The sequence below is a fragment of the Liolophura sinensis genome, chromosome 6 (assembly GCF_032854445.1).
Source record: "Liolophura sinensis isolate JHLJ2023 chromosome 6, CUHK_Ljap_v2, whole genome shotgun sequence".
In the NCBI taxonomy this organism is placed as follows: domain Eukaryota; kingdom Metazoa; phylum Mollusca; class Polyplacophora; order Chitonida; family Chitonidae; genus Liolophura; species Liolophura sinensis.
This window is the reverse complement of record NC_088300.1, coordinates 34,847,460-34,871,911: the sequence shown is the minus strand read 5'-3', so window position 1 is coordinate 34,871,911 and position 24,452 is coordinate 34,847,460. Positions and strand designations below refer to the sequence as shown.

The 24,452-nt window shown below is 37.7% G+C and overlaps 1 protein-coding gene across 1 annotated transcript in view; it reads left to right on the top strand.

Moving 5' to 3' along the window:
- Positions 1-312: 312 nt before the first annotated feature.
- The window catches only part of LOC135466666 (protein trachealess-like), a 60,408-nt gene continuing 36,268 nt past the window's right edge, over positions 313-24,452 (top strand). The window contains exons 1-3 of the mRNA XM_064744291.1: positions 313-452; positions 618-671; positions 24,114-24,352. Coding sequence (XP_064600361.1) covers positions 427-452; positions 618-671; positions 24,114-24,352 — 319 coding nt within the window. The 5' untranslated portion in view covers positions 313-426. The remainder of the gene's footprint in view (positions 453-617; positions 672-24,113; positions 24,353-24,452) is intronic.

The following is a 24,452-nucleotide window of genomic DNA, read 5'->3' as shown; positions in this document are numbered from 1 at the left end:
CGTTTGTAGGCCTACATAGCCTACGTGTATAGGGCCTATATAGACTTATGTAAGCTCCCGTCGTATTGATTCATTGTGTTTCACAAATTTAGAACACGACTCATATTGCATGACTTTAAAAAGGAAATAAAATGTCATACGCTGCACAGTGACGCGGTCTTAGTATATAATCGGAGACATACAGTACACGTATACAAGTGATAGCAGTAAGAGTACACGTAAAGTGGCGGGTCATCTGCACTGAGAAGATACTGCCTGGGTTCTCGCTGTACTACACCGGCTGAGCGAGCCGACCCTGGCACGAGGGGCCCACACTACGGCGTTAGCCCTGATCTGGGCATAGTGCAGGACTGTCAAGGACACCAGGATGATTCCAAAGGACCCTTGCTTCCTAAAGACACCGGAAATCTTTCGATGACCAGATAAATGCCCAGCGAACGGGAGAGAAAGCGGTGAGGTTTCGTCTCACTCCCGACAAATGGCTCCGTCTACTCAACGCTTATACCGTATAGCTTCACGTCTATTAATAGTAACAACTTTGCCCCCCCTTGCCTGGCTTCCCCATTTTGCCCAAATCCTAGTTTTAGCTAAAATGTCATTTTATTTGGTCATTACAGGAGCAAGGAGGCCGAGCTAGCTGGCTGTGAGGGGATGTCTTCAACGAATACTCGGTAAGTTGTTAAGAAAGTTCAACCCAACGATTCCACATCCTGCGCGCCATTTTCATCCAGCCTTAGCACACACGTGCTCGCCGTTCTCCATCCCCCAACTAACCCAGTCCCCACACAAATAAGCTGTGTGCTCCTCGGGGGCACGAAATAAACTGTCATGTCACCTAAACAGTGGTAAATACATGAACCTGGGACGTGCATTGGGGGGAAACACGAGGCTATTTCGAGTGAAATCGCCAGTAAACATACATGGAGCCGTGTGATATCCGGCTGCCCGCGCCATTCAGAACTGGGTCAGGTGATTGTTTCACGTAAGACCGTCTAGCCGCCGTCAGTAGGTGAGCGAGAGGGGCTGATGGCGTAACACGTCTGGGGTGAGGGATAAACACTTCAGGTCAGCCTCCCCAGCACGCTCATTACATCACCGAGCCTAACTGACCAGCGCTGGCCGGCCCCTGTCTGTGTACAGTGCGCGCGGCCATATGTGGGCCACTGACCGCGCTGTGAAGTAGGCCTACCGTTACATAACAGTACACACATGGTGGTCCGTTATACTAGATTAGTGGCGGCCATAGCGACAGACAGGTCAGAAATGGCGCAGTAAACATTGTTTGATGGCTAAGATGATTTAGGTAATATATACAGAAGACTACTGCTTTTGGTTTCTTTATATGGCCACTTTGAGTCTTAGATACATGTTTACAGTGACATTTAACACAGGTGCCCAAATTACAGCCTACAGGTACCCTAAAAGGCCCAAATTATGGAGAATATTGCCTGATAAATTTATCTTAAAATTTTATTAAAAATCCTTATTTTAATGTTAAATTGACTGTACACTGAACTGTGAAAATAATTTATTGTCTTTACAATTCAAAGTATAAGAATGTCTCATTATTGGTTTTTCAAATGTGTAATTGTTTCATACCTGTAGGCTTAGTTGAAATTACATTAATTGGTAATCTTCAGTAACATTTTGCAACAAAAACTTCTTATTCACCAAGACAAGTAACAGATCAAGCTTGAGTTTTGGGCTGTGTTGTCCACTTTCTGCAAAATTATGGCTGTTTTTATTCTATTGTGAACACAGCTGTTATTCTGATAGCTGGACCTGTGCTTCTTTCTTCGTTTTTAAACGCCAAGAAACACTGAATCATGCTGTTATTGAACTTTAGAGCTATATATAGCTGCACGCATGTGCTAAGGCCTGTAGATTCTGATTTCAGCAAAATGCTCTCTGATCTTTCTACATGAATATACTTTGCCTGCATCCAGTACCCTATGGTCTTTTCAAAGAAATGCACAAATAAACAGCTTGTTAACAACAGACCGTAATATTAAGAGTAGTCAGATATATTGATGTTTGTTGATATTTGTTTGATGGAACTTTTAAGACATCTAGCTGTTTAATGAAGGGTATGGAAGTGTCTTTAAGTTAAAATATATTATAATGTTCTCCATAGTTTATACACATGTATCAGAATTGGTGTAATCTTCCTAATAGTTAATGCACACATGTATCAGAATTGGTGTAATCTTCCTAATAGTTAATGCACACATGTATCAGAATTCTTGTAATCTTCCTAATAGTTAATACACATGTATCAGAATTGGTGTAATCTTCCTAATAGTTAATACAGCTGTATCTGAATTCATGTAATCTGCCTAATAGTTAATACACATGTATCAGAATTCATGTGATCTTCCTAATAGTTAATACATATGTATCAGAATTCATGTAATCTTCCTAATAGTTAATACACATGTATCAGAATTCATGTAATCTTCCTAATAGTTAATACACATGTATCTGAATTCATGTGATCTTCCTAATAGTTAATACACATGTATCTGAATTCATGTGATCTTCCTAATAGTTAATACACATGTATCTGAATTCATGTGATCTTTCTAATAGTTAATACACACGTATCTGAATTCATGTGATCTTCCTATTAGTTAATATACATGTATCAGAATTCATGTAATCTTCCTAATAGTTAATACACATGTATCAGAATTCATGTAATCTTCCTAATAATTAATACACATGTATCTGAATTCATGTAATCTTTCTAATAGTTAATACACATATATCAGAATTCATGTGATCTTCCTAATAGTTAATACATATGTATCTGAATTGGTGTAATCTTCCTAATAGTTAATACACACATATCTGAATTCATGTAATCTTCCTAATAGTTAATACACATGTATCAAAATTCGTGTAATCTTCCTAATAGTTAATACACATGTATCAGAATTGGTGTAATCTTCCTAATAGTTAATACACATGCATCAGAATTCATGTGATCTTCCTAATAGTTAATACACATGTATCTGAATTCATGTAATCTTCCTAATAGTTAATACACATGTATCAGAATTCATGTAATCTTCCTAATAGTTAATACACAGGTATCAGAATTCATGTGATCTTCCTAATAGTTAATACACATGTATCTGAATTCATGTGATCTTCCTAATAGTTAATACACACGTATCAGAATTGATGTGATCTTCCTAATAGTTAATACACAGGTATCAGAATTCATGTAATCTTCCAAATAGTAAATACACAGGTATCAGAATTCATGTGATCTTCCTAATAGTTAATACACATGTATCAGAATTCATGTAATCTTCCTAATAGTTAATACACATGTATCAGATTTGGTGTAATCTTCCTAATAGTTAATACACATGTATTCAAATTCGTGAATACACATACATACATTTGTATCAAGATTCAAAATTTTAGAGGTACAATGTGGTACATCCATACATGTATCCTTGGACTATTGTATAATAGTCCCAGATGTAACAGGCCATTATCTGATGGATGGCTTAAATCACCAATCAAATAAATAGATAAATTATCTGATGGAAAAATCAGATTTAATTGTATTAGTGAGGATTAAGCATGTACTACTGTGTACTCAACTACTGTGAGATACCTGTCTCATGTCCAAAACTTCAGGGGGCCTCCGTGGCTCAGTCGGTTAGCGCGCTAGCGCAGCGTAATGACCCAGGAGCCTCTCACCAATGCGGTCGCTGTGAGCTCAAGTCCAGCTCATGCTGGCTTCCTCTCCGGCCGTAGGTGGGAAGGTCTGTCAGCAACCTGCGGATGGTCGTAGGTTTCCCCCGGGCTGTGCCCGGTTTCCACCCACCCTAATGCTGGCCGCCGTCGTATAAGTGAAATATTCTTGAGTACGGCGTAAAACACCAATCAAAAAAAAAAAAAAAAAAAAAAAAATCCAAAACTTCACTAAATGATACACTTTGGCCCAACATGCATACCCAAAATTTGGCCTACATGTGCATAGTTATTTCTTGAGCCATTGAGACATCTTAGTCATTTTTCAGGGCTGCACATGTTATTAGATCTCATACTTTTACAATAGTCCCAGTTAAATATGTGTATAATTTTATAATCAGTGCAGATGAACTATGTTACGTGCAGCTTTCATGAAGTGCATGTGTCTGTTGATTCTGTATCTGCTTTTATTCATTTATTGCTCGAAAAACACAAAATTCACCTTTTCATAGAACTTATGTACTGGTTTCTTTCAATCTTTTTTCGACAGTTGAAGCAGAATATAACTCTTGAAATACTTGTACTGTTCCAGGACGTCAAAGGTGACATAGTAAATTTTCCTGTCAAGACATCTTCTCGCATTGATGGGTTGCTCACAGCTTTGGCTGTCAATAACATGCTGAATTGGGCTAGTTCCACTTAAAAACATTGAACGTGAAAGATTGCAAATTCAGACTCCTGCAGATTAAGAGAATATCGACTTTGAAAATGACCAGGACTAAATGTTTTTTTCAAAATGTGTTTGTCGTCTTATCCTAAATGTGATGACAGTTTCAATTAAACAAATGTTGGACAAGTTTGTTTACAAGTTTTGTAGAAAGATCTTGAAGCTTTAAAGTAACCTTTGGTTTAATTTAATGCCCTTTGTGAATTTTTTTTTTTTTACTAGCTTTAGATCTGATCGTTACAAATTGTCAAACTGCCCAATTGCAATAATGCATAAGTTATAAAAAATGCAAGAAAGGTGTCTGAGTTAGGGTAGATTACTCGTGTTGTGGGTGAGTGAGTGTGTGCTTGGGATTTAACGTCGTACTTAACAATTTTTCAATCATAAAATGATGAAGGAGTCGTTGGAGTGCACGTAATGTGCCCCCTTGTTGCAGGACGGATTTCCACCGCTCTTTTATCTAGTGCTGCTTCACTGAGACGACTTACTAAAGTCAAATAAGCCGCCCTGATATGGGTCAACCAGTCGTTGCACTATCTCCTTCATGCTGAACACCAAGCGAGGAAGTTACAACTTCCTCTTTTAAGATCTTAGGTGTTACCCGACCCAGGATTGACCCTTGATCTACCGCCCCCAGAAGCAGATGCTCTACCAACTGTGCTATCAGGGCCGGTCACCTGTGTTGTGAGAAAGTAAACATACATGCATGTATGTCTACAAGATGATTTGGTCATGGTCTCAGGATAACAAAACTGTCTTCCTGAGTAAGTCAGGCGTCGTCTTATTACATGTAACTTCAAACCAGATTACAAGTTAAAAATTTGTGTTTTAATTCAAATCTAAGGTCAAAAATAATGTCACAAGTTAAGACAAAACCTGACTTAAGTCTAAGATAGTTTGGTGATCCTGGGCCCTGAAGAAAGACTTGGTACCAGTAGCTGAGTTGTGCATAATTTGACCATAGCTGGCCTGTGTATATAATTGGCCAGACAGCTTGTATTGGGGTCAGTTTTTATGTTGTTGTTGGCATTTGTTGTCAATCTAATTAACTGCCAAATAAAAATGGTAGTGAGTAAATGAAATAACGCTGACTTAATTAAATGCGAAATACATAAATCATGTGTCCTTTACTTTGGCTGAGTTGTTTGATGATTTCTCCAAATCCCCAAAAAAAACGTTGTACAAGTGTCAGACGATGACACCATATTTCGTGATGTCGTCTGGGTGATCTCGGTGTGGGCCGTTGAATAATACCTAACCTCTGCACGACCTCACGTAGCTGGTGAAAATGTACAGATCTTTGACAGTTATAAATTTAAAAACTGCCAAAAAGCGATTCGTGTCCTTGCTGTTGTTGTTGCAGAGTTAATGCTATATTAGGGATCCAGTTAGCTTACACCATCAGCTTGGGCCTCACGCACAGCATGCGTGTTGCACACACAAATTTGACTCTCTGTTTTCCCTTAATTTGAGCATGTCGAGTAAACTCAGTGATAAAAAATACCATGCAGCTGCTTATACAGCCATCTTGGTTAATAAATACAATCCTTGCATTTTTCTTTTCATAATTTCCAGTAATTTGTAATTTTTCCAATGAATTTATCTTTGAGAAACTTAAAGACCTGTTTATAGTTGTACGTATCGTTACAGTGCAGCTCCATTTTTTTGGCAGATCACATGACCACCCTTGTGCTGTAGTAAATTTAATTCTTAATTATTAAAACCATATTTATAATTGCATGTATATTTTAGTTTGGGTTATATACATGTATACTCACTTACATCACTAGATTTGTCTGACCTCATGAAAGTAGGTTGATTTAGTAAGGCAACACGATGATTCTCTATTGACACACCCATAAAATGTCCTCTGTTTAGACCTGGTATTACTACACAGCCTTACCTTATATATTTTACAGTACATAGGTATTTTTCATTTTCCTTTAACCATACCTCGAACCTTACTCTTCATGATTAATTACTGTGCACATATAAACTATTCCATCCCAGAAAAACGTGAAATATCAAATATATCCTTCACGAGGTTGTGTTCTTGGTTACCTTTTAAAAGGTCTAATAGTTTATTATATGAAATATTGATCTACATGCATGTCAGAGTCACAAAATTCAAGTTTTTCAGAGCTGATAAAAATATGATCACATGGCTTAGAAGTATTTAACTGAAAGGAAAAGCCCTCTAAAAATCGAAGTAGGCATCGTTAAATAGGCCACTTAAAACTATGCATAAATATACTTTCATTTATTCTTTCAGATTTTTGTGAAAAGAGTTAAAGGCCTTCTAATATTTGAGTTCTAAGGTGGGCTTTATTGGCCATACTAACAGAGTTTAGGAACTCTGACATCACAGGAAATTTTTCCAACTCTAATCACGACATAGAATGTCGAAAGAACTCTTTTACCCACGAGTAAAAGATTCCAGAAGTATTGTTCCCAAAAATTTCTTCCTTCTACTGAACATCTGAAAGATAAGGTCAGAGTTCCTTGATATCATCAATATGGCTCATCAAGCCCACCATAGTATTCAAATAGCTGAATGCCTTTCTACACTTTTAAAAAAATCGAAAAAAAAAAAGAAATGAAAGTATTATGACCCATAGCTTTCAGTTGTCTGTATGATGAACTGCACTTCATATTTTAGCTCTGTTTTACTTAAAGCCATTATTTATGTACATGTATCTCTTTGACACCCAGACTCTAAACTTCAAGCATCTTTTCCAAAATTTGTTGAGGCTCTACATGTAATCTGGCTCCTGGAGTTTTTCAGCAATTTCCTGTACAGATAGTTTAACTGATACACGTCGGAGCACCTTTCCACCTTCGGATTAGGAATCGTTATGAACTTTAATTCTTCAGTTGCCAGTAGCATAGGAGTTCAGGGGTCAAAATGTTTGATATTTTGAGGTTATGTATTTGTGTAAAATTTATATGATTCCATTCATATCAGTGTAAAGCAATATAGAAGTGAACAAAATGCAAGAAACAATCATTTATATGTCTGTATGACATCATGAGTATTTGCAAAGTCATCTTTGAGACGAGTGGGGCACAATTTAATATCATTAGTTTTAATTTGATCTCTTAAAATAAGTGAATGACCAAACCTTTTGACCCCTGGAGATTTTTGGAGATCTTGCCATATAATAATTTGAGGTAGCTTTCCTTACTGCGGAGGTGGAAGGCTATATTAGCATCTTTTTGTACATTAACGAATAGGAGGCTGTGATACCAATCCATACATTAGCAATAGCTGGCTTCCCATACAGCTAAGCTAACAGCCAGGCTTTGATCAATATTTTTCCATACAAGTAGGGTTGGAGGCCTAAAAGCGCTTTACACTACCAGTTTGTTTTGAAGGATTTGTTATCTTCAAATACAGTTGCTTTTAACACCCTATCATACATTTGGGGTTAGAAGCTTAACTATACAGTTTGATTTATTTATTTATTTATTTGATTGACATTTTGCGCTGTACTCAAGAATATTCCCCGTATACGATGGCGGCCAGCATTGTTGTGGGAGGAAACCGAGCTGAGCCCGGGGGGAACTCACGACCATCGCTGGTTGCTGGCAGACCTTCCCACGTATGGCCGAAGACTAAACAGTTTGGGTTGGAGGCTTAATTCAACATCTGTCCATGCAGTCACGGTTGAATGCTTTGGTATAATTTTGAATGGAGACTACTATTTATGAATTTGTAATTTGCTACTACATGTATTGATACATTTACAGGAACAGTTAGAATAAAACCCTCACAGAGGTAAATTGACAAGAGGCCGTATTCCACAGGTGAAGTGTCACGGCTCGGGTTTTACTCTCTATGCTGTATATCTTTAAGTATTAGTATTTTTTTCATACAGTGTGGTTTTGAAGCTTTAGTATCTCTTCATACCTTTGGGTTTGGAAACTTAAAGGAAGTGATTCCGTCTATGTATTTATTTATTGAATAGATGGTAAAGTGAAAGTAGGAAGTTTTATCATGTGTCAGTATTGTTCGGGCTCAAGGCTTATAAGAAGCTTTCCACATAGTTGTGGTACAAGACTTTAGCATTTAATCAGACAGCTGGGTTAAGTGACTTTAGCATCTTTCCATACATCAGAGAAGGAGGCTTCTGCATTTTTCGATACAGTTATTGTAAGATTTATTTATTTATTTTATTTATTTGATTGGTGCTTTACACTGTACTCAAGAATATTTTACTAATATGACGGCGGCCAGCATGATGGTGGGAGGAAACCGGGCAGAGCCCAGGGGGGATTTCATGACCATCCACAGGTTGCTGGCGGACCTTTAGTTGGGGTAAGAGGCTTCAGTACCTGATCAATACAGTTAAGTGAACTGAGTACCTTTTCATATGTTTGCTGTTAGTATCTTCCCATACAGTTCAGGAAAGCGGCTTCAACATCTTGGCAAACTGAACAAGTTAATAGGTTTTCAACAATTTGCCATTTAAACAGTTGGGAATAGGAAACTTTAAATATCTTTCCATGTAGTTGAGTTCAGAGATGTATTTGCAGCACCTTGGCCTCTCTTGGCTATGAATGAAGAAATGGCTGTCAAATCCATGAGGAGCAGATTAGTGGCATTGTATTGTCACTCCTTTGTAATGTTGACATTGCTTTGATAGACTATAGAGCGGTGTAGCTTTGCTGACATGCCGTTCCTTGTGTTTGTAGCTGGTCCTGTCATCTACAGGATGGCTGTGACTAATGCGAAAGAACAGCCTCAAAAAGACGAACAAGCCTTAAATTATTGGGTGTCATGAATTTTATTTTCCCTGGCTGGCTCCGATTAGAGGCGATTCCCAGGAAAGCCCTGTGTGTCGGCCGAGTGTTGGCCGAATGTGGAATAATTTGTATTGATTTGTGTGGGGTGTGCAGAAGGCAATGGGAGCAAGGCTCTATAATGTCCACTGCTTGATCTCTATTACTTGTTTTTATGTTATTGAGAGTGTCGCCGGGGCTGAGCTCTGAGCCAAGGCAGGGTCAATGGATAAGCGTAATTCAATCGGAATGAGGCATCCGGCCAATGAGACTGTTTGTATTTTCTCAATATTGCACATTTACCCACAAATCTGAGCAAGTAGTTGTCGACAAGAGAGGATCAGTGGGACAGTGGATGACAAGTTGTTTTACCCTGACAGCTGTACTAACTTGGGGGCCGACTGTTATCTCGTTGGTCCATGTACCCCGCTTAGCTTTGCTCTGTAGCTGTCAGCATTAGAACTTTTATAGCCTACTCTGGAACTTTTGTATCCTACGATGGAACTTGGTATCCTACACTGGAAATTTGTATCCTACATTGAAGCTTTGCAAGTATCCTACACTGGAACTGAATCCTGCGCTGGAGTTGTTTGTATCCTATACTTTTGTTCACTTCACAGGACCTGTTACCTGTATCCTGTGGACTGTTGGCTGAATACCTGTGCAATAAGACAGAGAATAACACATAGCATGTTCCTTATAAATCTGTTTTTACCCAGGGATATGAACTGTTCTGATACTCATCCTTGTTCCTGTTTGTGTAGACTATCTTCTTGCTTGTTATTAACATTTAATTGTTCCCATTGATATAGACAATTCTTTTTTTTTGTTGTTGTTGTTGTTCCCATTTATGTAGATAATTTTGTTTCGTCATGTCCTCATTGATATGGACAATTCTGTATTTTTTCTTGTCACATTGGTAAAAACGTTTCTGTTACTCGTCTTTGTTTTCAAAGATTTCTTATTTATGGGTTTTTACATAGCTTTAACCCAGAATGGGCACATTAATCTTGAATGTGGCTCCTTGTTTTTGCCAGTCTGTTATTGGATATTTGTAGGGGACACTTCAGGCTCCAACGATCTTAACCCAGTAGTGTTGTTGAAACAATCTAAATGACTTCCTCGCATTTATTTCTAGAAAACAGCCACTTCTCGGATTTTGGAGTGAAGGTTTTTGTCAAAAGCCTCTAAATGGAAATGGTGAGGAGAGAATCCATCTTTGGCAATTTATGTCACAGAAAATGCAATTTAAAATGGCATTTGCCTCGATGGAATGTTCTTCGTCAGTGTTTTGTAAGTGAGCTCCGTCCAGCTTATACCCCCTGTGACAGGAAGGCTGGTTAATTTGACTGTAAACACGTTATATTGCTGTTCATCACGCGGGAGCGTCAGCGTGGAATCCCAGTCTCTGCTCCCCAGCCTCAGCCTTGCTGACCCCCCACAGGCAGCCACAGTCAATAAACTGTTTATCACATCCTAATAACCTGTCACTTCAGACTCATTGTTAACTATTGATCATTTAGTTAGGCCGCCAAAAATTAACAATTATCACAATGATAGGGGGTAACTGTCCTTCAGCGGAGGGCTTATTTAATTCCCCGGCAGCATGGCTTGTCTCACATTATCCACTGTCAATGAATAAACACATATTATTCTCTAGAACTGGACATTACCCTATTGCATTAGGATCCAGTCTATTTGTAATAAATAGGTAGCGCTCAATAAATAAAGGAAATAAATGGACACATAATTGTGCAGTAATAAACTGCTTTTGTGTAACTGTAAATTTATGTAGCAGGGTGTCTTAGAACTGCTTTCTAACAAATTTTTTTTTTTCTTGGCTTCTAGAATATGCATGGCTGTGCCCCTTGTTTGTTTTGAATCTTAAAAAGTTAAGATTATTGGAATGAGTATTAAATTTGACAACATTGGGATTGAACAGAACATATGTTAGAGCATCATCATTGTATTGGATCTTTTGCAAATGACTGTCCAAATGCACATTTGTAAGCTACATGTTACTCAAAGATGATTTCACCAAAAGCTCATAATGAAACTGTGATGGACCTTGCTCTGCTGGCTGTCCAAATTGAAATGAATGCTGGTGAGCCAGCTGAAAGATGGTTCCACAGACTGGTCGCAACCTTGTTTTGCTGGACCCTGCTTAACTAGCTCTAAAGGCGAACGTTGATTTAACTCATTGATCATTAGAAACTTGTTCTTGAGTGTGAGTTTGAGCATGTCGGTTTTCTGCCAGAATAGCTAGCTGTGTCAGACCAAAAAAATGAATTTATCAAAAACATTTTATTTAGGTGATGTATTACATGCATGCAACAACCTAATTGCAAACACACTTCTGCTTTTCGAGAACGTGCGTACATGTAGATACAGGAGTATATAGTCGCCAAATGTTGTAAAATGCATGTAGACAAATTTAGAGGGCGTTTCCCAGGGTGTCTCCCACCACCTGTCAGTTAAGACACAGTCTGGCGTAAGATTTATATGTCACGACTACCAGCTGTGTCCTTTGTGCTGTGCTTCTCTTCATCTTTACTGCATTGTCAGAATGCTGGGAAAACTCGCGAGCCGCAAGCATTCTCAAATCTACCCAAATTGGCAAATTAATTTGATTTCAGCTAATTTAAAGGTCTAGTGAAAGAGAGCGATTTGGAGTTTGGGTGCGGGTGGCTGATTGAAAGCCTGGGTTATCACATTCAGATACAGGCAGCTTTGGGGAAATCTCCTTCTAAATGGACGGAGGACAGGAGAAGGGCACACCACTCTTTCTTCCCACAGAATCTGCTGGTGTACTGTTACAACATCTTCGTTTTGTGATTGAGAAGTAAAACAAAAAAATACTTATTTTTTTTTTTTTAACAATTTTAAGTTGTTATAAATGTACATACTTTTGAAAAGGAAATAGATCTCTTTCATTTATATTTGAAAGCTCCTTAGCCAGTGGTTAGTTTAAAATTGAACATTTCATTTATTTTGAAACATGTACATCTATTTACATAAGGTTATATTTACTGTATATGACAGAAGATATTGAACTACAGTGTCATGACGATCTCCAACCCGCTGGGTATCTGCGTTGTCCATGTCAGTAGGGCGTCCTAACTAACAGTTGGGCCAGGAAAGGGTTGGTAATGGGCCATCCATCACTACCCTGTTTCACCCTCTGGTGGTGGATACAGTACCGTTAATTTTTTGTCCTTTTTTTTTCATTTTCCAAACTTAAAAAACTTTTAGTGTTGTGTTTCATTTGCTGTATATTTGCTGACACCGAAGTACTGAATGTATTTTGTGTTTTATATCTTGCTTCGTGTGTGTGAAGTCCGTGGGGTGGTACAGTTTCTTTTCAGATTGACTGGGTTACCTTTGATAAACAAAAATGTTCTTCTTATTATTATATATCTTCATGTACCTTTACTGAAATGTAACTTTCTATGTGGCAATTAAAACAACTTATAATGCAGATTCTGTGTTTTTATCCTGGACTCTCTTTCTCATGTGCCTCTGCCATTGATGTCTCTTAGCCATTAAGGCTTTACTCTGATTAGCCAGGATCCTAATGCTGTTGGCTGTGTTGGACAAGCTTCTGGGATTTCAGACAGTTCTGAACTGGGAACTGGCTGTGCTTTAATTGTTTGTGGCCTTGTGAAGGAAGAAAGTGCATGCTTTGCGCAGGGTCGAATGTGGTGCCAGATCAGTAGGGGGTGCTGTCAGCTGAGTCCGACAGTTTGATTTGAACACCTGCGAAGAAAATTTCTGTAAGGTTGACCGAAGAAGCTAGGCCGAAGAGGCCTATCTCTGAAAAACATTTAAATCAGACGAAGGAAATTGGGTTAATTTTTTTTTCTGTGGGATCATTTTGTGGCATTGCGTTATCTGGGCAAGTCTCTGGTGGGTTGGGGAGATCTGAGCTTGTGTAGATAAGAGAATGGGGTTCAGTTAATGGTAGAGATAGTGATTTGTTTTCTGACAGCTGTGATAGATGAACAGACAGACAGACACAAATGTTACCTCATCCTGTGGAGGACTCCTTAGTTAAGATGTAACATTGTAAATGTTGACAGCCACCTTGTTGTGACAATCAAGAAAACTACTGTATTTCGTATAAAAGTTTGACCTGTCAAAATGCAATTTCAGGAGTGCATAGAGGTCTTAAAATAACACTTTTGATGGCAACACAAAGAAATCAATCAAAGTTTACCAAAAATCTGAAGTTGCGTTATAAAGTGAATGAATGACACAGAATGAAGTGAAATGTGATCTTTGAAATATGCTAAACTGTAGGTGAAATAGAGTATTTGAACTTTGTATGTCTTTTTAGCATTATCAATAAACAAAACAAAAACATCCAAAGGTGATGTAAAGTGTGAAAGTCAATCAAAGGACAGCAGATCTAAGTAACAAGGTGTCACTATGAGCTTGTGTCTTCAGTTTTTTGATGATGTTAAAAATGCGTGAATTAACATTTGCGATCAAATTCATGTGAACGTTTTTTGATTAGTTTTACACCTAAAATATGTTAATTTATTCATTTCACATCAGTCATAATTTTGAATCTTTCTTATGGCTGTCGCAGCTACAAGGAAATATTTGTAAAAGTTTTGTCATGACACTGAAATAAGTGGTAAAGAAAGAAGGGACTTGTGAGGCCTGTATGTTAGGAGAGGGGACATTGATGAGCAGGTTGATGGATGGCTGACATTGTGGGGTTGACAAACCCGGTGACACTGGAGCACATGCGAGCAGGCTGACATGTGTAGAGGTCATCTCTGACAGGAGACTGGCCAAGTGGGGGCAAGACCTTGTTAACCTATCCCATTCAGCTCTGATAGCTCTTCATTTTCCTTCATAATAGGGTATGTTAGGGTAGCAGATTCTAGTGCAACCCCACCAGACTGCCACAGGCAGGTGGAGATGGGCCTTAAGCCTGGTGTGATGTGGTGTGACAGAGGTACAGGGAAGTAGCGGTTAGTCTGTAGACAATGACCACAATGTTTATAATGAAACTACATCCAGTGTATCTTCCAGACTGTTTAGGGAAAGAGTTCTAGTAAATCAGATGCGATAATGTGACTAATGCGATGGCCAGACGCTGTAATGAAGAGTGTCAGTTGGACATCTAGAAGGACTATCTGGGGGAAGAGTTTTGCCAAAGTTTTGTGAGAGGCAAATGGCAGTTGCTGATCAATGAACCATGAATATATCCATATCATTGGTGACAATACACGAGCTGGCTGGGTGGGTTGTCATAAGCTGCAGGGGTGAGGCTGTGAATTGTGGGTATCAGGGTGTCACTGGTGGCACATCTTTAGCGAGTCTGCGGACTGGAGTGAACACCTTTCAGCTGAAGTAGTCAGTGCTTCACTGGGGATGATGGATAGACTTTGCCCCCCCAATTATTCATCAATTGTGTTCCAAAAGACGCTGGAGCGGGAGGTCATGTCCCCTTGGAGTAATTATGCAAAAAATGTGCTTGTGTTGGCCTGAGCCCCTACTGATTGAATTCTCAAGCCCCAGCTTTCTCTAGATACCCAAGGAAATTTGTTACCAGAGAGCCTAGCAATGAAAATACTAATGCTGGCTGATGCACTCAAGTGATTCAATAAGCCAGGTTTGATTGTATTATGACAGCCACGGGCCAGTCTCCCCCTGGTGGCAGGGTTTGGCCCCGGCCGGCCAGACGTCGCAAGGGCTAACAGGGGGATTTTTGATGATAGTCCATCCATCCGTGCCCGTGTGTTCTGTAGCTGATGACGCCATGGTGCACTGTCCCAACTTCATTAATCATCAACACTATGACACTGTTCTCAAAACCAGTGCTGTAGTTGTAGGATTTTCAGCAACATTGTTTCTGTGACGGAAACTTCTGGTTGGGGATGGCATGGGATTTTGCTGGGATATCTTCCCCTGCCATTCCGTGAGCGCCGGCCTAGTCCCCAGAAGTAAAACGCGCTGTAAAAACCGATCCTAGGGATTATGTTAATCATGGCTGTGATAGCTGTAGCGTTGTGGCACAGATCACTGTGGGGCTTAGCACCGCATATTGATACCTGATTATTGGCTTGTTCCTCCCTCATTTATGAAACAGAAACCAAGTCTTGGCAGTTTTATGTGTCTTTTATACACTTTAATCAAGTAGATTGTCTTCTTGTGCAACTTTTGTCATCTAAAAGTTTGAAATTTATGACAAATAAACACTCTTAATACAGATGTAGTGACCTGATGCCCATCTGCTAGTTGTTACAGTTAATTTCCAGATGGCATTTATAAATTTGTAGTCATGTTAATGATAATTAACTTACAGTGTTAACATTTTAGAAATAACAGTTTCCTTTCTTCTGTTCCATACATATGATACCTTTGTGTATTTTTTAGCGGATGAAGGAACTTTCAAATATGTGTCATTTAATAGTCAAATCAATCTATTAATCATGGTTTGATTGTATAATTTTGAATTTCATGCTGGCTTCCTCTCCGGCCGTAAGTGGGAAGGTCTGTCAGCAACCTGCAGATGGTCGTGGGTTTTCCCCGGGCTCTGCCTGGTTTCCTCCCACCATAATGCTATAAATAAATAAATATAATTTTTAATTGAAAAATGATGAAAGTGTGTGTGCATATAGGCCTACATGTAGTAAGTATAAATTGTAAAGGAGCGGCCCTGCTAGTATGAATTAAGCTTACTTAGTACTACATTCACATGGGCCATATATAGAATTTATGAAATTATTAATTATAAATCTATATATATATATAGACACAATGTCCAGGAAATCTGAAAATATACATCTTATAAGTCAACCAATTACACTTTTGGAGGTTAACAGGTTTACAGTGTATTTTTTTATTCAGGTATCTTTTAGCACTTTTCACGATTTATTATAAAGGATGAAAAAGAAATGGTAAGCTTCTTGCATTTATCATGACCTAATTACTGGTTATACATGGAAGTCTCTATCTGGTTAAATCAGCTTTACAGCTGACAAAAAGATGATGGGTGACAGCTCCAAATTTAAGTACACACAAACTCTTCTACTTTATAAAGGGGTATATGGTTTTTAAACATTGTGTTAGATGGAAATTAAGTACAGATAGCCAAAATTCAGGAACATTCTGTTCTGTGCACGGACTGGAATCTTTCGTTTGCTTAGGGTACGAAAGGGCTACTTTTGTTTTCTGCGTGGGAGCTGACTCGACAACTCCAGGAGAAAGTGGTGAATATATGGGGTGCCGAGACTGGTATAAATTCTTGACAGTTCACCATGACATTTTACACCGGCATAGACATTAGTATAGAGAGAAGGGGCCATTGTAGGGAGGGAAACTCTAGTCGTAGCTTTCCGTGTAAATTAGAACCATTTGTTGATACCTGTGTGGTAAGAACTACAGCTGTACCCCACATACCACAAATACGTGTACACAACGTCTCTCCATGCTGATTGAGTCACTCCTCGCTTAAAGCATTGCGAGCTGCAGCTTTATAAGGAGTATTTATAGGGTAGGTACATGTATAACAGAGAGAAAAAAGAAAGTCATGTGAAAATTGACTTCATAAACTAACAACTGTCAAGTTGAAAGGTCATACAATTTAGTGAAGAATAACAAAATTCCACATGAAGGTAATCAATACAGGAATAGTGTTGCAATCTTGCCGAATGCACTGTGTGGTTTTTATTGCACTCAAAACACCCTGATTTAGGGAGATGTATGTGTTTTCTGTGATGTAAAAATTTCTCAAAAACACATTAATTATCATTTAATACAATGCTTGCAGAAAGCATACTGACATATTTATATATAAATACAAGCAGTTGTATAACTCGGTTACCAAATGTGATCTATTTTTTGAATACAAATGTACAGATTTGGTGAGGATGCCAGCACTGTAAATGATGAAATAAACTTCATTTATCGCCTTATGAATTGTTATGATTGTGTAAATGTACATTTATGTGTTTAGAGCTGAACATTATCTTTAAAAGTAGCTCTATTGCCGAGATTGCCAAAAATTCTGTATAATGTAACTATGATTATAATGTTAACGTTGTTTATTTCAGGTAAAAGTGTAAAAAACAAAATTTATGAAAAGGCAAGCTAATGTGTCTGGGAAGCATACCAAAGCTCAGTACATGTGGACTCTGAAAAGTCCTTATTCGTAATCTAAAGTTTTTTAATATTGTTTTCAGAGCTTTTGTTTGAAATCCCCCCCCCCCCTCTTCCCCCGCAAAGTCAAAAATTGATAAAAAAAAAAAAGATGTTTTTGTAAGGATGGTGCACCCACAAGGGAGATAATACCTTAGGGTGTTAGAATGATCTGCTCAGCGGGTTGATATTGATGCACTGATGCCACTTGATTCTTGATTCAACCCTCTGGAGACTCAACTCTACAGCTTTTTTTACAAATCTGCCTTTATGCCTTAAACAGGAGCATGAAGCGAAAAGTGTGAAGTGGCGAGATCGAGCCAATTGTTAGGGATGAAGTGGCCACAAATTGCTGTATGTGACCCGGACAGGGCTGTCGTGCCACGGCAGTTTAGAGGCCCGGTGTATTTTAATTTCCTCTGTCCCAACTCATTTGCAGATTGTCATAACAGTTTAAGGGGCAGAAAGTAGGGTTGTCATAAGTTAACCGATGAAGACAGTGAAAAGGCCTGATCAGAGATAACAAGAGGGAATCTTCCAAGTGGCGCTAGACTAAATCCCCCTTCATTTCTACTCATTGTCTTGACAATTGCCTTATCCCTACACAAACTATCTACATAATCAAATTATTCTATTATGGCGAGAAAGCAAAAATAAATTACCGGCTTGTTTGGAAACTGGTTAATTCAATCAGCGAGGCAATATTGGGCATTAGGGACAAGTGTCTTTTTTTCCTTCCATTAATGGAGTAAAATATAGTTAGATATGGGACAAAATTTAATAGAATTATCTGGCCAAGTCGCTGGAGCCTTGATTAAGCTGTGACAGGAGATTGGGGGCTGAGGTGGGAAGGTTGAAATTGCATTAGGCCGTCCCCTCCTTTGATTAAGGGACACCTTCTAGTTCCGCTAAGGCTGGTCTGATAATTAGAGGCTATCCCCTTGTGTTGCATCTGTAAGGTATAAACTAGGGCCACGGAGAGGCCGGCTGCTTGTGTCGCAGGAGCTTCTCACCAAGCCCTAAGCCTCCTGCGGGTTAGCGTCACAATCAGTTTTGTTCTGGTTCCTGTATAAACGTACATCAGTTGATCAGATCTGAGGGGGACGGTCGACCAGTGATTAGACAAGGGCAGCTTGCACGCGGGGACAGTGGCTGGTCCTGGCGTGACCACTGGAGGAACACTGGACCAGCGCCTACTCCCAAACGCCGCGGTGCGCACAGCTTTTAGTGTCACCATGTTCCCCATGTTTATGGCTTGTCACTCCCCGGTGGATTCGCGTTTTCAGCATTCCTGGTAGGTCCCTTACCTATGTCAGACGCCTTCATCTCTGAATCTTATTTCACCAAATTTTCTGTGTCTGGTCACCGCACTATGCAGCAGTTAAAATGTTTTTTTTTTTGCCTGGTTAAGAAATTTGAATAATTTAAATAGCAAAGACTTAATTATCGGTTAAGTGTTAATGATAGTCCTCAGTAAATTAATGATAATACTTTTTAATATGTTCTAGATGTACACATCAGATGTTTATGATCATTTTGTAAGCAAGATTTTCATATTGAAGGAAATAATATAATTAAATTTATTTTAATTTGGATAAACATTTGATGTTCTCAGGCAATCCACTACGATATATTTGGATATCCTCTTGACCTCTGTGTTGAATGTTGTGGCTCACCAGCAGGACTTTTGTGTGAAGGGAATAATGTAAATAAATTTATTTTAATTGGGATAAACGTTTGATGTTCTCAGGAAATCCACTATAATGTATTTGGATATGTTCTAGATGTTATGGGTCATTAGCAAGATTTTTATGTAAAGAAAGTAATATAATTAACTTTAATTGAATTTGAATATTCATTCGGTGTTAGTGATTTATTTATTGAAAAATAGTTCACTTATATGACCGTGGCCATCATTGTGGTGGGAGGAAACTGGGCAGAGCCCTGGGAAAACCCACATTTAGTGTTAACAGTCCACTTCAATATCTTAGATCTTATGTTCAGAAATAAAACAAAGTTACATAGCTACCATACACATTATATATATATATATATATATATATATATATATATATATATGCAATTGTAATTCTTTAACTTTAATGATATATGTATGTTATTATCTAAATGTCTAAAATTATTTTAAAATTAAGTTAAATATAATCTATCTTACAAGTATCCTTCCATTTGGATTAACAGGGTTTATAAAACACTATTTTTCTTATAGAAGGCCCCCGGGCTCTGCCCAGTTTCCTCCCACCATAATGCTGGCCGCCGTCGTAGAAGTGAAATATTCTTGAGTACGGCATAAAACACCAATCAAATAAATAAATAAATAAATCCTTTGGAAGGCAAGCGAACAAAACGTCAGCATTTTATTGGTGTGGATAAAATAAGACCGATGACATATTAATCAAGTAAGATCGCATGTTGACTCAAAATCTTTGCAGTGTGTTGGACGTTACACCGTATACGCTAACTATTCCGAGGTTTTCTTCTGTACTAATCTTTGTTCTTGGTTCCATAGGATTTTTAAGGGTGCATATATTGCGTGTTCCGGGTATATTGTACTCTATTTAGGGTATTTACAGGTAAATGGAGAAACTATTTGGGACGCTTGAGCCCCTTTAAAACATATATGAAATGTACAGTCTACTTGTGGATTTTTAAAGTTATTTGAATAACACATAAATTAAAAGAATAATAAAGTAGTAAAAAATCTATGTTCATAAACTTGCAAGTTATTTTTCGAGAAAAATGAAAATCATTACCGGATGACATCATTATCTAAGAACTGTGTTTTCTTTTTCTGGATTGGATGGTTGGAGTTTATTTCGTTTTCTTTTCAAGAATTAATGGTAGTTTTAAGATTGAAGCATTTTTTGTGCGAGAACAGTTTCAATATCTTAGATCTTATGTTCAGAAATAAAACAAAGTTACATAGCTACCATACACATTATATATATATATAAATATATATATATATATATATATGCAATTGTAATTCTTTAACTTTAATGATATATGTATGTTATTATCTAAATGTCTAAAATTATTTTAAAATTAAGTTAAATATAATCTATCTTACAAGTATCCTTCCATTTGGATTAACAGGGTTTATAAAACACTATTTTTCTTATAGAAGGCCCCCGGGCTCTGCCCAGTTTCCTCCCACCATAATGCTGGCCGCCGTCGTAGAAGTGAAATATTCTTGAGTACGGCATAAAACACCAATCAAATAAATAAATAAATAAATCCTTTGGAAGGCAAGCGAACAAAACGTCAGCATTTTATTGGTGTGGATAAAATAAGACCGATGACATATTAATCAAGTAAGATCGCATGTTGACTCAAAATCTTTGCAGTGTGTTGGACGTTACACCGTATACGCTAACTATTCCGAGGTTTTCTTCTGTACTAATCTTTGTTCTTGGTTCCATAGGATTTTTAAGGGTGCATATATTGCGTGTTCCGGGTATATTGTACTCTATTTAGGGTATTTACAGGTAAATGGAGAAACTATTTGGGACGCTTGAGCCCCTTTAAAACATATATGAAATGTACAGTCTACTTGTGGATTTTTAAAGTTATTTGAATAACACATAAATTAAAAGAATAATAAAGTAGTAAAAAATCTATGTTCATAAACTTGCAAGTTATTTTTCGAGAAAAATGAAAATCATTACCGGATGACATCATTATCTAAGAACTGTGTTTTCTTTTTCTGGATTGGATGGTTGGAGTTTATTTCGTTTTCTTTTCAAGAATTAATGGTAGTTTTAAGATTGAAGCATTTTTTGTGCGAGAACAGTTTCTGTGATGTTGAACATCATGGAAAAATTATAACTGGGCCCATATAAGTTAAGGTTTTATAAACTTAGCTGAATCTTCATAAAGATTCTTTAGAAGTTGTTAACTCCCGGGAGTAATAATTGAATGTAAATTATCAGCTGTTAATTAAGTCACATCTAATTGAATTTTGTGGGTGGGAGTTTCCTCCGTGAAATTGTATTAGTCATTGGTGGGTGTGTCAGTAAGGAATTGTGCGCCTGCAGAAGATGAGCCACATGTAGCCGTGGTATTAATATATACATAATACCTACTGTTGAGGTGGAGCTTTTAACAGAGTAGAATCTTTCAGTAGATCGTGTTTACACTGGGGGGCAAGAAAAGAGGTCATTATTTACCAATAATTGGCAGTTATTACAACTGACGTCAGTCATTAGATTTGTTGTCAACAACTTAGCCTTGATTTACGTATTATAGGCTTGAGATTAAATATATCATAAACATGTATTAAAAAGGTTGTTGTCCTACAGTTACTTGGGTAAGGCAAAAACCTTTATTTTCTCATTCTTCATAACGTTTATTTAATTATGTCCGTTGTCATATATGAATATTGTTATTCTGTTAGCATCATGGCAAGGCGTTAATGAATGTCTTCATAATGCTGTTATAAACATGCTGTGTAAAACCCTGCATGAGTTTGTAAAAGTTCTATCCACCATCACATATCACATTCAAAAACTATAAAAAATTTGTTGGATTTTTGTTGCATGGATTGGAAAGCTTTAGAAAAAAAATAATCTTAATGCATATTTAGCTTACATCTGTGAATAAGATATGTTTGGGACTTACTGAAGACACTTAGCCCTTTAAACTTTCTGAAATTCCTGAGAAATAAAAGTCACTATATATTTTATAATAGTTCAATGCCGTGGAAAAACATCTCTTTCCAAGAAGTCTCTTGGAAAATTATGCACCCCCCCCCCCTAAAAAGCCAAAAATTTATTGGATTGTGTTTTCCGAAAATTTCAATCAAGTGTTGGTTTATATTTGTTTTAATATTATAGTATAATGCAATTTTCTGATAGCCAAAAATGTATTTGCAGATCTACAAGTGAATGAGTTGTGTAACATGGCTTAAGCCTTACACACTCCATGTGTATTTGACTTTAAACCTTCTTTGATGACTAAGTTTCTAATTTTGCCGGATTCTCATCTTGATGCAAGAATGGTTGATTCTCTGCTATATGGCTCAAGTTGGACATCATGAACCTGATGAAATGAAAATTTCCTGATTCTAAAAATTATGTTGATCTTATTTTGAGATTTGTTTGGAAGGTAGGGTGATGTTCCATTATCCATTATTATTACCCATTATTAATCCATTATTCCCCCATAACGTATAAACTATGTTTACTTCGTCGATAGTCGACAAATGGACTGAAAATCTGGAGCAAGGTTTGAATCTTTAATCATCCACACTGTAGATTTGCTATTTATCACTTACGCAGCCACAAAGTTGACACACTTTGAATTATACCCTTAAAAATAGCAGTTGCTGATTGAGAGCTCTTTGATGTTGCATCCTTGCATGTTTTCGTTTCCTTTAAATGTAATTCGTGTGTTTTGCTTATCATCTGATAATTATTACAATGACCAGACAAGTTCTACAACTGATGATTTATTTTCACTCAGACTTAATAACTGTAAACTGGTTAAGCTGTCAGGAGATGGGTGAAATCCGATCTGTACTCGGCCAGAAGAAAATCATGGCAATTTTGTTCAAGACGTCATTTAAGAACCATTTTCTGAAACGATAAAGCATAATGCTGAGTAGTTTGTATTCCGTTCAGTGAGTTTGGTTAAGAAAGGGCAATGTTTGTCTGTTTGATTGCTGGCTGATTTGTGCTACCTTATCAGCCTGGCTGGCTTCATGCACTATTCATACCTCCAGTGAAGGAGAGCTCGTGTATACAACTCTGATAGGCTTCTCATTTCAGCCGGAGTTGATTTACCCAACAGGCTTCCCACTAAAGAGACGGAACTCGCTTAGTGCCCATGCCGTCTCTGGAAAATTTACCTTTTATGATTAGAGGTATAGATTTTTTTTTGCGACAGATGATGAATTAGTTTAGTTGAACTCCCAAGAGAGGATAGATTCTTGGCGAAACAGGAAGTCTCATTGTCGTCAGACGCTGACTCTGTTTTCACTGGCTGGCAATGGCCGACAAACTTCATCCATCTTTAGAAGGAAGTGCATTTCCGGCCTCCAATGAGATTTTGCCCACAACTCTTCAAGTTTGGAAACAAAGTGCCAGTAGAAAAGCTATCACAAATCTAGATGGTGTAACATTAGACAGACAATTGTCAATGCGCATGATGGCTGCAAATATAACGATCATTAGTTCATTAACTCACGTCAGAGATTAAATTAATGTTGGATTTCTATCCTGAAGAAATGTTAACAATTAAGTGTTAATTCTTGACAAGAATTAACATCTTGTCAACATCTTAACATTCTTGATAAGAATTAACATCAATATCGTTCATTCAGATCGACTTTGAATCCTGCCAAGATATGGCAGAAATATTGCTAGTGGCTTTAAACCTCAATCATTTATACGTTCTTTCAGTCAGATATTTATTCGTTGTGTGTTTGATATTCCCTTCTTTGTTTTTCACATGTATGTTTTATGATTTGCTGTTGAAATTGTATCATACTAAGTTGTGTTAAAATTAAACAAGTTTGCTTTCTCGTTGTGAAAGGTGTTCCAATAAGAACGATGCATGTGAGGTTCATGTAATTTAGTCATGGTCTTCGTATATTTACCCGCCAATTCCTGGTGAACGGAGAAGTTTAATTTTATAGCATATGTAACATGTCTGAGACCAATACTTCACTCATATAATGATAAATATTGTTTAATGAATCAGTTTCTTTGGTTACTTTCAGTATTCTGGAACTAAGAAAAGAAAAATCACGAGATGCAGCCCGATCTCGACGTGGAAAGGAAAACTATGAGTTCTACGAGCTGGCTAAGTTACTTCCCCTTCCGGCTGCCATCACCAGCCAGCTGGACAAGGCCTCCATCATCCGGCTGTCCATCAGCTACCTGAAGCTAAGAGACTTCTCCAGTCACGGAGACCCCCCATGGCACAGGGATGGACCCCCACCCAATAAATCTATAAAAGGTAAACACAAATTATGCACATGGCAGATATCATCCCACTTTCACGTACTTTTATTGAATAGTTTTCACAGAGATTTTCTGTTGTGTTCTCCCACACCATA